The sequence below is a fragment of the Bacillus rossius genome, chromosome 3, assembly GCF_032445375.1.
Source record: "Bacillus rossius redtenbacheri isolate Brsri chromosome 3, Brsri_v3, whole genome shotgun sequence".
NCBI classification, from domain to species: Eukaryota; Metazoa; Arthropoda; class Insecta; order Phasmatodea; family Bacillidae; genus Bacillus; species Bacillus rossius.
This window is the reverse complement of record NC_086332.1, coordinates 77409026-77427408: the sequence shown is the minus strand read 5'-3', so window position 1 is coordinate 77427408 and position 18383 is coordinate 77409026. Positions and strand designations below refer to the sequence as shown.

General features: G+C 34.2%; 1 protein-coding gene across 2 annotated transcripts in view; it reads right to left on the bottom strand.

The window, feature by feature from the left end:
* Positions 1-3252: 3252 nt before the first annotated feature.
* The window catches only part of LOC134530932 (1-phosphatidylinositol 3-phosphate 5-kinase), a 129121-nt gene continuing 113990 nt past the window's right edge, over positions 3253-18383 (bottom strand). For both annotated transcript variants that reach the window (XM_063366252.1, XM_063366251.1), the window contains exons 26-29: positions 17065-17245; positions 14819-15148; positions 11111-11272; positions 3253-3613 (exon numbers count right to left, since the gene is read on the bottom strand). In XM_063366252.1, the coding sequence (XP_063222322.1) occupies positions 3417-3613; positions 11111-11272; positions 14819-15148; positions 17065-17245 (870 nt within the window). In that variant the 3' untranslated portion in view covers positions 3253-3416. The remainder of the gene's footprint in view (positions 3614-11110; positions 11273-14818; positions 15149-17064; positions 17246-18383) is intronic.

The following is an 18383-nucleotide window of genomic DNA, read 5'->3' as shown; positions in this document are numbered from 1 at the left end:
GCCTGAAAATAAAAATCATTATTAAAAATAATATGATAATAATATCCTGGTATCAAAAATTGAAGCTGAAAAACTGCCCATTGCTTTCCTCACGTGCAACAGAACAACAGTCTAAAAATGCTCAAGTTGTGTGTGCGCGCACATGATTTTCGCATACATGCAGACAGCAGACAGATTGTTGGGTGTACTTAAAATATATGTCTTTAAAGTATAAACCATGTTGCAAAATAAGGTAGTTTTTATTAACAGTGATATACAAATATATATGTAATACTGATACACATGAGTAAACTCTAACAAATGCTTAATGGTACGTCATATTTACAACAACAGTGTACAATGATATACAATATTTAAGTTTAAAGAGGGTAGTTTTCCAAATTATTTTGCATTTTAAATTTGTTTATAGGGCTGTGCAGGATCCTAAAATTCATGAAGAATTTTGGTATTACTAAAGTTTTTTCTTGTAAGATGGCAAAAACATCCTCCATATTTTTCAGGATGTATTCATTGTCATTTTATATAGAGCTTCAATATCAACTTCAACTGGCAATGTACATTTTGAGAAGCCTAATACAGTAAAGCCCAATTTAACACCATTGTTCAGAAACATAAATAACACTCAAGTTATTTGCTTGCATTATTTCATTTTACAGAAAAGAGAACCAGTCTAGTCTTCAAAAATATATTAAAAATATATTAGAACTGTCAGCACACGGAAATACTTGTCTGTAAAACAGCAGACAATGCAGGTGTGAAAGGTGACAGTTTCCAGGAGTTCAAAGAGTAGAACCACGGCATGCAAACTCATTGTATGCAGTGCCTGCCCAGTGATTAGTTTCGTTCAGAGTGTGGTGAATAGAAGGATACTTGTACATATATATCTAGTGAAAAACATAAATCTGCACACTCTCAGCTATGACACATTTTTCTAGTAGATAATACCCAGCGATCACCTTCACTCCCTAGCATAGTGACAGCTTAGGGCATTAATTGTCATCTTCCACATGGCAGACAAAAAAAACCACACACACACCAATGCTAAATTTTTACCATATACATTTTCCTACACTTAATTTGAAACAAAGTAAAAAAAAAAAAATCCTTAATTGGCTGATGAAATGTAATATAAGAGATTTTATTTTCACGGAATGAAAGAAACAACCAAACAAATAAGTTTTAATCTTTTCAGACCTACATCATACCTACTTAACTACAAGTAAAAGCTCCTCACTGTAGATACATTTTAAAACCAACCACTGTAGTCTAAATTATTCTTTAGAACTACTGCACTTGACTGGTGTACTCCTTTAACGCTCCATCCCCTCGCCAAATTAAAAATTGTATTAACCCTGAAATATTTTATATATATATATATATATATATATATATATATATATATATATATATATATATATATATATATATATATATATATATATATATATATACATACACAGTAGAACCCCTGTCATACACTTTTCAACGGAGGGCACAAAAATGGTGTATGAAAAGGGAAAGTGTATGAAAAGGGAATGGCAATAATAAAATTTTTTTTCAATCTAGCATACCAGCACAATGTCAGATTAAACTTAAATACATAATGTGTAAATAATTGCATTATATTAATGAAAGATATGAATTCAGCATTATATATACATATAATAAAACCACCAGAAATGTAAAATACAGTCCATAATCAAGTAAAGCATTCCTTGGTGGGGGGGGGAAGGTCACCAAGCCTAAATTAGAAATAAAAAAAATTAGGCTATTGTAAAAAGAAAATCAGAAATTTTTGCTTCTTTGTTTTTTTTACAAACAACTTTATGCAACAGAACAATTTTCAATAAAATTTTAATTTGAGAAACGTAAAATACAAAACAATCCGATCGTAAGAAAACAATAACAAGCGGCTATATTCAGTTCAAAGATTAATGAATGCACAAAATATGAGATCCGTGCCTTGGTAAAGCGCGTTCACCATTTTCATAATCATTGCTAGTTTGCGCCACTAGTCTAGCTTGGTGCTGGCCATAGATGCTAATAGCGAGGTGCACAGTCTTCCTGATACTATCCATATCTATGGTGCGATAAAGTTATTTTCTTGTTTGCAAAGGTAAACAATGAACGTTTTTCAAAATAAAAGCATTAAAACGTATTTTGTCAGGAGGAATATAACAAAAAACTTTGTGAATTTTAGGACTTTTCCGCTTCGTAAAAACGTATGAAACGGGAAATTCGTGATTTTATAAGTGTATGTTCCGGGAAAGTAAACCATTGTAAATATGGTACTTTCGGCGGGACCAAAATTAATCGGCGTATGACACGGGAAAATGTATGAAACGGGAACGTATCATTGAGGTTCTACTGTGTATATATATATATATATAAAAACCACATGAAAATAAATTGCAACCAAATGCTTACCTCATCAGTTTACTTGCTTCACACAATGTAGCCAGTGTCTGCCTCTTAATTTTCAGATCCAAATTGGGCCTTTGCTTTACACTTTTGAATCAAAACTTTATTTATATTTAACAATTCAGATGCTGACCCAAACAAAGTTAATTTTAAACACTTCGAGAATCCATTTTAATGGCCTTGTTAACTACCTAAAAGCTCAAAAAATGTATGTTTTTAATGTTGCAAAGGATAATTCAGGAAATACAGTAAATCCCAGTACAGCAATTTCTCAAAGTACTAAGAAAATAAGATTTATTAATAGAAAATTTTTATTAAATGGGTAAAATTATATGTATTTATAGTTCCAGTGCTAAATTTTTAAAGTAACTAATTAGAATTTTCTTAAAGATTTACTGTATCTTGAATCTTCAGAATTAGCAGCACTATTTGTTTCATTATCCCCCCCCCCCCCCCCCAACCTATTTAAGCACTTTGAGAAAAAATTACATTTTTCCTGGAAATTTTCCTCAACACAAAAATTTATTCCAGCACAGCCCTATAATTTAACTAGGGTTAACTGTAGGTAATAAGTTTTATCAACTTAAGTATTTATTATCGTGTGGTACATATAAAGTTTTGAATTTCAGGTCATATGTAGCCTCTATCATAAAATTCTTTACTTTAAGGGTATTGTTCATAAAACGAAAAAAATTTAGTTCATTCAAAAACCTAAGAAACCTGAAATTTTCCAGTGCTTCTGTAAAACAAAATATTAATTGATTTTTGAATGAAGTCTTGAATCTAAATAGTTTTACAACAAAGCCTACACAGAAACAGTTCATCATCAGGTTGAAAAAAATAAACAGACTTTTTAATGTTTTTCAAAATCCTCAAATAAACCCTTATTGAATTGATGAAGCTGTTTATAAACTTTTCAAGTTCAGGTTTATTAAAGATTCTATTGAAAGCACCGGGAAAGATGGAAGCACCCCCTTACGTGGCATGGGGCGACGCTAACAGTCGACGGCCCTCCCCAGCCCCATCCAGCGGTCCGGCACGGGCAGGAAGTACTTGTGCATGGCTGCGATGAAGCGGGCGCGGTACAGCTCCGGAGACACCACGGTCGGCTGCTTGCCCTGCCCGCCCAGGATGCCAGACGACTTCACCATCGTTTCCAGCTTCTTGTCCCATGTGAACGTCCGGATGTAGTCTGAAAGCAACCCGACCATATCAAGTTGAAGCTTCACAGTCAGCCTGCACAGTCTTGTCCAAAGGAATGATTTCATTGGGTTGAGAAATGACTTAAAGGGTAGAGTTAAGAACCAAAATATGTCAGCTTGGATTTAACAGTTTTAAAACCACAGTATATAAGTACATACATAGTAATTATATCAGACTTGTTTTAGTCCATACTGTATACATTCTGTTAATGTCAAACACACATACATTTTGTAACAGATGTGTGTACCCTAAAAATAAAATTTTCAATCTGTACAAACAAAAAATGTAAATACTATGAAACTTATTTTTTTAAAAATATGTACATATTATTTTTTTAAATGTATATTTCGGTTTCTGAATTCCTCACTTTGACTTTAGTATGCTTTTGAATGTTTATACTGTAAAAATTTCATAGATTCATGTACAAACAACTTGTTAAATAACCTTATGGTACCTACTATAGTCAAAACCTCTACAGAATAAATAAATAGATCAATAAATAACTATTTCATATTGCATAATTTTGTAATTAGCTTCGTTAAAGCATTGTGTCGGATGATTAGGACACTTGCCAAGGTGGTGCGGTCACCTGTGGTGAGGTAACTTTGTGTCAGTGGAAAAACAACATGGTAGTGGTACAATTAGGCTGAGAAGCACATCGTACCCCTTTAATCAGCTTTACCCTTCACAGCGTTAGAGAGTGGTAAGAAGATCTTTTTGATCGTGACCAATTTGCTGCTGCAGAACTTAAAAAGAACTAGTAAGTTGCATACGAAACACATAGTACTATATACCCAATTTAATGCAATGCTTTAAGTTAAAAGTGATGACTGCTACAAATAGTTTTTCCTGTGAATTCATTAGACATTTAGTATTGGATTAATTTTTGGAAATAGACTAAACTGGAAAAACATAGTTTATAAACACTATGTATTGGCTTTTTATTTTTAATCTAAACGAAGGTAAAAACTCAGAATTAATTGATACAAATTTAAATGGCATAAGGGAATTTGAAACAAATCTCTCTCCATGTTAAGTTAAAACAGAAAACTCAACTATTTCATAAGTACATTTAGCAATATTATTGAAGTACTAAAATTTCTACTGGTTGAGTTACAGCATTACTTCCAGCTAAATGAATGCAATTTCAATCCTTGCTGCTGGAGAGAATTACAATGAAATTATGTAATGAATGCTATTGATAAATGCTTATATGTAGTTTTAACTAAATTTTAAATTTCTGGACAAACTATCAAAAATAAATTAGTATAAATACATCTTTATTATCTTAATAGCCACAGTTTAAATAAATAAGTAAATAATATCCAAGTTCATGCAATGCAGTCAATACATTTTCAAAGTTATATATATTTTTTATGAGAGAGAGAGAGAGTGAGAGAGAGAACAATTCAGTAGTACATCTGTATCTGTTAGTTCCGTATTTGTGGTTTATTGTGGTTGGGGGAGAACCTTGCATTAGGCAGCATAATAAGCTCACCGGACAAAACATTAGTCACCCTAATTTTACAAGCATCATTTAATACTGTGTAACTCCGCCTCTGGACTTGATAATCGCCTTGATTTGGTTAGGAAGTGAGTCCACGAGGTTGTGCAGGTACGTCGCACCCAGGATCAGCCACTCGCTAAGGATTTGATTGCGCAATTTCACCAAATTGCAGGGATCCTGATGGCGTTTTATCCGCTGTTCCAACATGTCCCATAGATTTTCAGCGGGGTTCAAATTAGGTGATTTTGTAGGCCAAACGAGATGTAATAGGGCGTGGGAGTTTTCATAAAATCAGTCACATATGCATCCAGCCTGATGAACTTTCCTAATGTCATCTTGAAAAACTGGGATATACTCATCATGCAGATGTTGACTGAAAGTTAACAACTGATCTTTCAGAATGTTTAAATAAACATGCTGGGTCATGTTAGTAGTCACCGCAGTGAGTAGGCTGAATCCATGTTACGAAACACACCTCTGGCTTGAACCTGACCTTACATGCACACATCCAGGATGAAATTCTTCATGTGGCCTTCGGTGCACTCAACGACATGTGTCATTGGAATACAGGCAAAAACATGATTCATCAGACCACATGACCTTCCATCAGTCAGCTACTGCAATGATTTCTAGCCCATTGAAGATATGCATCTTTATGTGCCTGTGTGAGCAATAGCCTCTTGCAATGTGACAGACTCCAAATGTTCATTGCATAAAGTTCCCGCCGCAATGTTCTCTCACTAACAGGTTGGGATAGACTTCATTCCTTTCTGGTTTGGAAGCGTTTTTTTGAATCACAAGCCGTGAAACACATCTCAGGTCCCTCCCAGTCAAGATCTTTTTCCGACCATTATTCTGATTTAATCTTTCATGGCCACATGTAGTAAACCACTACTTGTGGACACGTTGAACAGTCCACTGCGAAACACCAATAAATTCAGCAACTTTACATACCGTATACCCATGGGCACAGCCAAATGCAATTGTCCCTTTTTGCCACTGTTATATCCTTACAAACTACTAGGGTTGTGCGATTCCATGATTTTCAGTTCGATTCGATTCCGATTCGATTCTCACCACAAGAGTTGAAATTCGATTCCGATTTCGATTCTTTGGGTAACTTTATCTACATAGTCATTAGTCTGGTAGGAATAACTAAAAAAATTGCATTTATTTTAACCATATGTATTTAACTTAAATGAATAAGAAAGACAATTCTGACATAGTACCTATGTAACTAATAAGTTCATTTTAACACTGTTGGGGACCTGAGACCTGCCTTATGTTATAACAGGTACATAACTGGATGATAATATTTACACTATACAACACAATGCAGCATTAAATAATAGCTAACTAATAAACACTTTTCATTTGATAACTGGGTCCCGATTAGAAATGCTTTGAACACTACATTATTTCACGATTAGGCCTACAGGTTCTGATGTAAGAAGGTTAACTGTTCTACACTTTCAGGAGACAGATTCTCTCTCCGTGCTGTTACGATATTTCCTGCCGAGGAAAACAGGCGTTCACTTGGAACAGATGTTGCAGGAATACACAATAGTGTTCTCGCAGCATCAGAAACATATCTGTGGCGAACTTGGTTTTCTTGCCACCACTGATATGGATTCGTAGTACGTTTCTGAATGGGTTCATTTAAGTACAAAAGGATGTCTTTTTCCACCATATCTATCCGAGTATTTGAACATGATGCATCCAACTTTGCAGACTGTTCTTCAAAGCAACACCAAACACTTAAATTAGACCCTGAGGTTTCAGCTTGGCTTTCAACTCTTTGTGCTTTAGAATGGCTGCTATCAGCACAGTCTTTGGAAATTAATGTTTTTAAAATATACTTACACCTTTCTATTTCTCATGATCCTTCAAAAGTACTGATTTAAATCTAGGATCAACAAGCATTGCAGCAACATATTCATCTTTTGATTTGTAATCAGGAAATCTTGAGAATACAGCCTTCAACAAATTTCGTCTGAAAATTATGCCTTCACCTGGTTCTGCTTTGCACACAAATGTATCTAACATGTTTTTTATCCCATCAATAACTGGTATAACTAGAGAAATTGTGGGGTAGTCTTGTCTACTAAATTCTTTAGTTGCTTCATTTATTGGCTCTAAAATTCTGACTGCCCCTTCTGCGAGTTTCCATTCATTGGCAGTTAAATTGTCAACGCCATCAGAAGAAGCTAATTCTGCAGCAATAGGCTCTTTTTGTTCAACAAGTCGTTTCAACATAGCAAACTCACTGTTCCATCGGGTGTCTACATCCTGGATCAATTCATGTTCTGGTTTTCCCATCTTCTTTTGTAATTCATGAAGACGCTGACGAGCTTGGGAGCTACGTTTGTAGTGCCCCACTATAGCACGACTTTTTTTGCACAGCGCCTCAATCCCAGGAGTTTCCTTTTTGGCATCATTTATGGCTAGCTGCAAAGTGTGCCCTAAACAGCTAAATGAATGCCAACTGGTTTTAGCAGCTGCAGATTTCATGTTTCTAGCAGAATCTGAAACTATGTAAATAGGTATAGTGTTTGGAATTTCCCACTTTGCATTTAGTCTAAGCAGAGTATTGGCAATTGCTTCCCCACTATGTTCTCCGGTGAAAAGAACATTCCCCAGCATGTGATGAACAGGAATGAAATCTGTGTCCACATAATGACATGTTAATGATAAATAGCTGTCATTACTGCGTGACGTCCACATATCTGTTGTAAATGCCACCGAATTGACGCCAGCTTTGAAGTCATTATTGATTTTCGTGTGAATTTTTTCTACCAGACCATTGTACAGCTCTGGCACTACACGCCTAGAGAATGTTGTTCGGTCTGGTACAGAGTACTTGGGTTCAACTAGCGCCATCAAGTCTTTGAAGCCTTTATCTTGAACCATACTGTATGGCTGTAGATCCACAGCAATCATTTTGCCAATGGCATTGGTTATGGCAATAGCTTTTGGATGGTCTGTACCATATTTTTCTTGGCTACTAAACGAAGCTGACAGAGTGAGTTGTACTTTGTTACATGATGTGGAAGGTGCATGAGTTAATTCTTTCTGTAGTTGTAAGTACTCTGCATATACACTCTTGTGTAATGTTAAGTGCTTCGCCATGCTAGAAGTGCTACCATGTACCTGTTTGAGTTTAGTTCCACAAGTTTTACATTTGGAATGGCCTTCTGATATTTTGTCATAAAATTTCCAAAGATGACTGCGGCCCTTAAACTTGCCACAATTTTCATCCATTACTTATTTAATTACTTCACCACTGTTCTAAAGATGTCAAATGTTACCAACGGTAAAGTCAGCTGCCTCACTAGAGTCACCGAGATAGTGTGATGCGTGCTGCGCACAGAAGTATAATAACCTACATTTGCACATATGACGTACGCAGCATGGCCTAGCCAGTAGGTTTATTTAAATTAAAACCAATAAGTAACATATATTTCTTCATTTTTTTCAACAAGATCTGTTCTCCTAAAAACGGAAAAAATATGTAAATATTATTAATTTATTAACTTCACGAAGTTAAAACACACAACGATGATCAGCTTTAATTAAGTTTTGTAAAAGGCAAAAGCATAAACAGTACCTACTTCGATACTGACATAATGTTACGATTCAGTGTTTCGATTCCTTTGTGTCGGCACGCGCGATCTATGATAAATGGTGACATAACTGTCTACACGTATGGCACCGCTAAAATATTTTCATGTCGTGAATGTTGGTTATTCTGTTAACAGAAGACTATCGCAGAATGGCGATCTTTGTAAATGTATGGTTGAACAAGGAAATATTTTAACTGTTAACAGAAAATTGTGCGTTGATGGTTGTAAAATTCATTTTTAATACGTGTTATCTATTTTTCAAAACAAATAAACCAACAATTTTTTTTCCCGTGCAACGTGAGAAATGGTCATGAGTAATATGCTGTAAGTAGGCAGAAATAAAAATGTTTGAGCAGATTGTTAAACTATTTCATAAACAAGCAGTTTTCGTAAGGTATTTATCTTTGCAAGCCTAAACAGGTAGGTAGTGGTTTTGAACGTGTAAATATATCATACACGATCTTTGAAAAAATTTTAATGTTCGGCCTAACCTATATTTCATAATAACGTTATGAAATTTGCTTGAGTGAAAGTGCGCGGCATTTTTAGGAGTTACATTAATGATAATTGACGAATAAATTTATGTCTAGCAATCAGTTAAACGGTAACCGTCATTTATTTCTTCGAATTTTTTTACTTTTGAAATATTTGCCCAAATGTTTCGATTCCAAATTTTAGTTTCGGTTCCGGGTTCAAATAGTTGAGGAATCGAATCGAAGTTGAATTTATCGGGTACCCGCACATCCCTACAAACTACCCATATTGATGTACATTGTTCACTTGAAACATCAATGTCTCACTGATTGCTACTGCCTTATGCTCACATAGAAGCATTGCGAGTGCGGCACCATCTGTACAGGCTTAACGATCCATCTGTGAGAGTGCACTAGTGTGACTAATTTTTTGTCCGGTAAGCTTACAAAGCACAGTGAGCTAGCTCAGGTGAACGTCAAATACTCATGGGATTCTGTACCTTCATTTCTGTGAAGAATGTATGGAGTTAACAGCAATGTATGAAAACATTAATATTGGGCATCCTATATCTTCTCAGCAAAAAATAAATATAGTAACTAACAATAAAAATGCATTAAACCAAGTAGTTAAATGTTGTATGATTATTAATGTGTGATATTCAAATGACACTGGTTAAATATGGTGTCTTTCATAAAACCTGCCCAGAGTTACTAAGTCAAGCTTATTATAAAACTTGTATTGACTTCTGACAGTATTTCCTGTCAGCAACTTCACAACATTCTAGGTAACATAGCTTATATTACACCTGTTGCAACTGACAAGATATCAGAAGTTTCATATTTTATTTGTAGTATTGTCTTATACACGGGGGAAAAAAAAATTTAGCATGAATCCAAAAGTGTTCACATACCTAAGCTGAAATGTAGGCTTGCATGGTTCCCTGAATTTGGTGAATTTGTAACATTGCACAATTCCTGCCCCCTACTACTAGTAATGCTATAGCTGGGAATGTTTTATGCTAATGTTTTTTTTATTATTTTATAATTATTTTAATTAGTGTTTATTAGTTTTAATTGTAATTTTTTACTATTCTGTGTTGTGTTGCCGGGCCAACCTGGAATGTAACAAATTTTCTTTTCCAGTTCTGGTTCTTTTGAAATACTCCAACCGAACAGATTTTGGAAATTTTTGGTTTCTAGTATTTTTTTGTATACTGATATGTTTTTGTTATTTTGTAATATTTATCTGTAATATTCAAGTAACATTTATCCAGTGGAAAAAAGAAAACAAACATATTATTTCAATATGACTAATGTCTTAGGATGTAGTAACTTGCAAAACATGAATGCTATATGGTTTAGCTGTTACAACGTAAAGGATTTGTCAGTGAAAAAGTTATGTCATCTGGCCGTTAGGCATGAAAAACTGTATAAACTAAACATGCCAACGAAACACATATTTATTGAATTAAGAAAGTTGAAGCTGTAAGAGTATTAAGACCAAATTATGTTAAAACTGTAAGCAAAATATTTAAACGAGTGCTGATAACACTGAACTAGATATATTACTGTCAGGACCTGGAAGCCAGCAGCGACTGGCTTATTTCATGGTGAGGTTAGCTAAAAAATCTATAACAAATAAATTTTTAGGCTAGTGCAAAGAGTATCATCTTTTCTGTGTTATTGTTTTCAATAAACATTTCATACACCAAGCAAGAAAGAGGAAACCTCATCTTATTTTTAGTTTAGCATTTAGGAATCATAATAAGAACTTTTATAAGAACTGGAATCAAACAGACCAATACAACTCAGAACCACACTGCCCTCTTAAAAATGTAGTAATAAGACAACATATACAGTCTGATGCTGCGAATCATGCGAACCTATTATCCCCACGACTAGCTCCAGTCGTTCTTGGTCCAGGCCAACCAAGAGAGAGTAGTCAATGACAGACTGCGAAGACAAGAACATAGTGTCGTTGTTGATGGCCTCGGTGAGCACAGTCTTGGAGTGCGGCAGGATGTACAGTGGAGAGTCGCACGTCACTGCAAACAACAAAAGTGTCACATCCAGTACTATTACAAGCTACACATACAAACTAAAAATTAAGCATGGATACAAGAACACACATCTATGCTGTTTCTTACAAGTCGTGAACTGTCATGCATTATTCATATCTTACAAATTTATAATATAAAATTAACATTTGTATCTTACATAATTTAAAAATATTAGTAGTTAAATTATAAAATAGGTAACACTGAGAACATTGCATAGCAAGAATTGAGGTATAAAATAAGTCAAAAAAGTTCTGATAAACCATATTGTAAGCCTGATAACCCAATAAACAGACCTTAAAGGTATACAAATTTTATTTATTGCACTATACATAAACTTAAAATGCACTGCTTGGGAAGAATGCATTAATTTTATTTTGTTCCGTTTTTCCCCCTTGGGACGAACATGGATCTTTTACATTTTCTTTCAGACTAATGAAATTCAGAACTTATTCATATATAGTAATAACTTATAGTAATAACTATAACAGTTTATGGTTTTTCAACACATATTTTTATCATGAGGAAGACAAAAGTTTTAAAAATGAACAAAAAAATGAATACAATAAATGTGCATTTTTTATATATTCAATAACATTTATACAAATAAATTGATACATTCTTAAAATTAAGTATAAGAATTTTTAAATACCAACTGCTTGAACACACAGTAACAGTAGTTTTCAGTTTACAGTCTTATTTTTATTAATTAATAAAATATTACAATTTTGCCAAGCAATGAAGGAATTAAGGAGTAAATAAAAAATTAATAAATGAATGACTCGACAACTCGTCAAACCTTGGGTCATTAAAATCACTGAGGGGTAATGAGATGAGAATAGTGCAACACAAAATTTTCGGAAGTGCTGGGCATAAATTTCATAGGTGGTAGGATGTTTGCGCCTTTAACTTACATGGTTGCATTTCTGAACATATGTTCCTGCAGAAACTGGTTGTTTTAGAACTCCCTGCAACCCTTTAAATTTATGCCCCACAATTTACAAATATCTCGAATAAAATGAATGTGTGGGGAAATGGAAATACGATGAGAAAACCATTGGGAATCAAAGCCAGGTTGCCTTGGTGCGAGATGAGTGATTTGACACTCAACAACCATTGCCTCCAATTTTGTCAAGGGCCAAGTAAGTTATTAAGTACCTTTATATAGGAGAGCTATTAATTTTTTTTGTAACTTCTGTCACAACTAACTGATATTGATAAAATATAAGATAGATTGAATAAGATCAACAATAATTTTGTAAGGTGTAGGCAATTGTTAAACAAGAAAGTTTATGAAGAGATAGGTCTGCCAATATTTGTCTGCCTGTATTAGATCAATTACCTATTTAACTTAAAATATAGGTTGTATTAATATTATTAGTATGCTTAGTAATTAATACCTTGGATTTGAAATGCTACAGTAAAATATTACAAAATTATTTTATTTTATTAACAATTTCTTACCTCGATTGACACCTGTATAATAAAAAGGATTATTTGTTACAAGTACAAATAATTATGATGTCAGTGTGGATTTACATTTCATATGAGATTAAAAATAACTAAAATAGTTAGATAAATATGAGTTAACTAAATTATTTGTTTTTTGGGAACTTGAACTAGAACTACTCTAAATGAATTCAAGCGTGAGTATCAAAAAACTGTGATCCTATAAAAGATTTTTATAATCTTTATAACTAATAACTTAATGTTTTTAAATAATACACTGAAACTGCTAAACTGAAGCTTACAAAAACTACAAAGAATACATACATCAAAAGTATTACATATCGTAACTAAAATTTGCATAATTATATGGTTAGTGTCTAAAATTTCCAGTTCTATAATTTCTTTCCAATAGTAAAAATTTACAAGTACATGATGGGTACATACAAAAATATATACGTACTTCAATATATTTCAATATATTCTTACTTTAAAAATATTTGTTAAATGATGTTCAACACTGTACACAAACGTGTACTTGAAGAAATTAATATTTTCTTTTATAATTACTCATGAACGCTATTGCAGGATTTAATAACAGGGTGCCAGAGGTATTCAACATGTAACAACAAAATAATACTACCAATAATTATTTTTATTGCATTAACCATAGCATGAAAAACCCCGAGTCATGGAATCAACAAAACCAACAAATATTAAATAACTAAATGAGTCCAGTCTATGGGATGTCGTAGATAACCTGACTCTTAAACAAAATAAAATAAAAGTATTTAAGTTCCTGAAAGTGTTCACAAAGTAAAAAGTTTTGGGGTTTGCTCCGGCTTGCTCGAGCATGAAATTCCTAGCTTCTGGACCTCTGAACTTGTGTGTGAGTAAATTGTGGATTTTTAAATATTTTTGCCGATATTTGCCGAAAGTCAATAGTCACGTAATTTGATAATAATTCAAAGTTTATCCTAATACTGTTCAACTACGACGACGGTAAGATTTACGTTAGCGTCCCAATATAAAGACGATGCAGACCATACCTTAACTCTGGACGATTAAGATCGTTCAGAAAATACGTCGTCACTCACGTAAATTGAATGCAATCCCTCTGCATTCAATATCAGGGCGTCGCTGACTATTGCCCTATATGCAGACGTAATTTTCACAATAATAACGCCGAAATTAGCCTCGCCACGTATAAATATTCCCCGAGGGAATAAACTTCAACACACACTAAATGGCGTTATTTTCCACTCTTTCACTTCTCTCTTGCCTAAATTAAATTGTTACTTGAAAAGGGCCAATCACGGCCGCGACACGTTAGCGTCCTTTTTAACTAGGCCAATAAAATGTCACTATTACACAAGCATAAGCTCGTTGAAGCTGTTCCAAACGCCGCGCGATTATTTATATCAGCAGTTGTCATGACGACGCAGCACGAGCTGTGCGCGCCGCCATGCAAGAAACAAAACAAAACACTGCCGAAAGTCCGGGAAGCGGTATTAACCTCGAACGTAAAACAATAACAAACAGTTTCAGTTAGTCTGATAATACCGTAGTATTACAACACATCAAATAGTATTAAACTCTCAATTGTACAACCTTTTACAGTAACATGGAAAAAGTCATTATTGGAAAATGGATCAAATTTAATCCATCACTAAGTCTAAATGAGAAAATTGGGTTAAAAATTCCCATTATATTTTAAAGGTGGTCTTTGATTGTAGGTTTTATTTTTATTTTAGGCCTTTTTGATTCAAGGTCAACAGAATCAAATGCATTCTATAACAAAGGCTGCCTTTTATATTCAAGATTTTCTTTTATTTAAGGTTATATAGTAATTTGAACTACCCAATAATGCAAAGGTGGATATTTTCATTGTTTTACACTGCACATGTGTGCACAATGCTGAAACACAATGTCAATTACAAATGATTTTCAATGACATGCCTTAAAATAAATGCACAAATCCTATAACAAGTACAAACACTAATAATCGAGAGTTTGATGTGCAGAAAGAAATAAAAAAAGTATGTAAAAAAAAGAAACAAGTTTTTTTTAAAGAAGTGTATAACTCACTCTTCAGTAGATTCTCGTCCAAGAGCACAATTTCTCCCTCCTGTTGAAGAGTGGTGTTTGCCAATCTGTTTCGCACGGAGCCCTTCAGGTCAAACTTGTGAGTTACCGTGCGGCCATAGAAGAGGTTCTCCATCACCAGCAGAATGGATCTCAGAGTGGCGTTGGAATTCATGTTGCGGTACGCCACGCGATACACGCCCACAATTTTCCCAAGCAGGGTCGGCTGATTGGAGGTATAGCATCGCTGCATGTATCCAAAGTAGTTCGGTGCGAACTCGAGAAATAAGTCCTTCTCCAGCTTCGACATTTCCTTAATTATATATCTGTCATCTGAAAGAAAAAAAAGAGAAATAAATGTCAAAACAGGTGTGGGTACTGGAGAGATGTTCCAGTGAATGTGAATAAATTAGTAGGTACCTATGTGTCAAATCCCAATTTTCTCAAATACAAATCTTGAATCAGAATCTCAAAGAGTGCCTTGAATTCACCCCTCGAATCTGAATCTACTAGGTTTCAAGAGTCAAAAAAGAAATAAGGTACAAGAAAGACAATTTTTAACAAATATAAAATGCTTCTTCAGTGCACTTGCTTGTTGCTGAGATTTTTTTAGCTACATTTGAAATTGGTAATAACTAATAATATTTACAGTATTTTTTAATGTCGCTACCTATACAAACCCATTTTACAATATCACGTTATATTTAAACCTAATGTAACCATTTAATAAAATGAAAAAAAATAAAAAAAAAATACTGTATCACAATGCCTTCTTGCAGAATGATTTGGAAACTTACCAAGAAATTAAGAAAATATCTTTACAAGGTTTCCTTCCTACTGAAACAAGAGTTTTCTTCCGAATTACAGATTATTTTTACAAAATAAAAACAGTTTTGGGTTTTAGAAACCATCTCAAAAAACAAACAAAAGATCATCTCTATAACTTTCTTAAATTCAAACAATAATTAAAATAACTTACAGTTCAATCATTAAAACAAGTGGTAGATTCTAAATGCAGTATACCAACTCTATCTTTTGGCCTAAACAGGCAGAATCTTCACAATGCGTACATTTTAGATGTTACAATAACTAAACTAAATGAAAAGATGGAGATTGGGCTAAAAGTGCATTAAACACATTGTAACATGTCTTTAAAAGTAAGATTTCTAAAATATTATGTGTAAACAAATGAGAAGATAGGTTGATAATGTAATATTTTTCAATTTTGTTTGGAGATTTACCAGGAAACCACGTTTTTCTCCATTTGAAAAAACGAAATATTTGTGTTATTTTAAGAAATAAAAGTAATATAAGTAAAACAAGGTCTAAATATAAAATGGGTTTTAACTTTTCCTGTTAAACAAAGCCAACTTTATCCCCCCCCCCCCCCCCAAATAAATAACAAAAAATATGAAGATACAAAACATACAAACACAGGACAAAGAGAGCAACTTTTTATGTTTATGGCATTCACAAATAAAATTGATGGGTTCAGTAATAAAAAATACATTTGAGATACATCAAAACACTTTTTTTTAATTGAAATTTGTTTGTTGTGTTAAAGACATGACATTTTCAGAAACGAGGTCAATAACTCCCATAAACAGCTGTGTTCCGTGCCAATTTTTGTTTTTCCACAGAAATGTTGCAAAATTTCAAGAAAAACTATAAACCAAGCACAATTTTGTCATTTTCCGCAAATTTGGCACTTCATACTTTTGGATCCCTAACTATGGCAACCTGTAAATTTATGTACGTTTAATGGACTAAGTTTTTCATATGAGTACATGATAATAATTTCATTTACTTAATACATATATAATAAAAGAAAACAATTAGGGGGAATGGTATTAAAATAAGTACAAAGATAAAATAAATAAGCCAAGTAAACTTTTGCCAATGTTGAATATTTTAATTTACTCTTTTTATTCCAATAATTTTCTTAGAATATTTTATTTGAATCCTGAATTTTTTGAATACTGGAGATTCGGTGGGACTTGAGGATTCGACTGGCCCATCCCTAGAATGAATTAAAGTCTCGTCAATATAAAGGTTATTAAAGATGATGCGGGATAATGCATGAGAAAGAAGCATTAACGAAACACATTTATGAGGGAAATCGGAACACTAAGTAAACCCGTCAATCTCAAAGATAAAATGGCCATATTCTTCAGTTGCAAATTATCCTGGCCGAGAATCCAACTGGGATCCCCTCGGTGGCCCCACGTGAGTGGACTGGTTGAACTTGCCCTTGGTCTTGCAGAAGGAGGAGCCGGACTTGCCGCCCCTCGCCGCCCACTGCACGCATCGAGCCAGCGACCTCACGTACGACTCCTCGCCGGCCGGCACGACGCTCTGGCGCAGGGCGGAGAACTGCTCTGCATAGTACACCAGGCAGTGGAACTTGGACGTGGCATCTGAGAACTGCACCTGTTGCACACATTGTTACGACCTACCACTAACATTTCTTTCTGCTTCATGTATTATTGGATTATTGCCAGTGACGTCACTGGAAACAGAAACAAAACAGAAGAAGAATACCTTTGAATATATATACTGTATAGAAGTCGCAAGTGGATAGGATTTACTCTACGTTTTTCAGGAGCGTATGATGAGCAGCTTGGGAACTTCACCGCTGCACGGCGCTGCCGTAACACCCTGTATCGTCTTAGGTTGTTATTAACACGTTAGAGCGCAGCACTGTCGCCCGCTGTCATTCCCCGCACCCCCCACCAATCATTCACTGCAGCTCAAGGTCGTTCAATGGGAGGGGGAAGGGGTGTTTGAAGAGTTCGACACTTGTCCGCTAGGGACCACCACAAGTCGATGGCCTAGAGATGGTGGCGCTTGCGGCGGTGAATTAACCAACTACCTCAAACCGTATTAGAAATTTTAACCTGGGCTGGCGACTTCTATACAGTATATATATTCAAAGAGAATACTGAGAAAGAAAACAGCCATGGCCTGTTATAAGGAACCATCCCTGAATATTTTGAGAAGAAAGAATGACAAAATATATAATCAGAATGGTTGGACTGGGATTTAACCCCTTGTTCTATTGGTTGAAATATTACATAGTTACAAATATATAAATCTCTTACAAAAAAAACATTGCGAATTACTGATGGGGCGTGGCTCTGGTTATGAGAATATAATCATTGATTGTAGAATAAATTACTGATTACTTTTCAGTATAATTAAAGAAGCTACAAAAAAGATATATTTTATTTCCGTTCCAATAAATAACATTATGATTATGAGTAGAGTTGGGAACTTAGATATATTGAGACAAATACACTGAAAACCAAGTAATTATCCATGCACAGCACTTCAGAAATAATTCTAAATTTTGTTTCACAATAATAAATATAACACATTTGAGGTACCTAATTAAATTGAAAGGTCATCTTACAAAGTAAGTTCAAGAAGTATCAGTTTGGCAAGATATAGTCCTATGACTTTCAGGCACTAATCATAGCAAGATCAATGACATTCATAGATTTGCAAAAAAATAGTTAAAATAAGAGGTAAAGGCAATTTTAATGTCAAATGGTACATTTAACTTGTA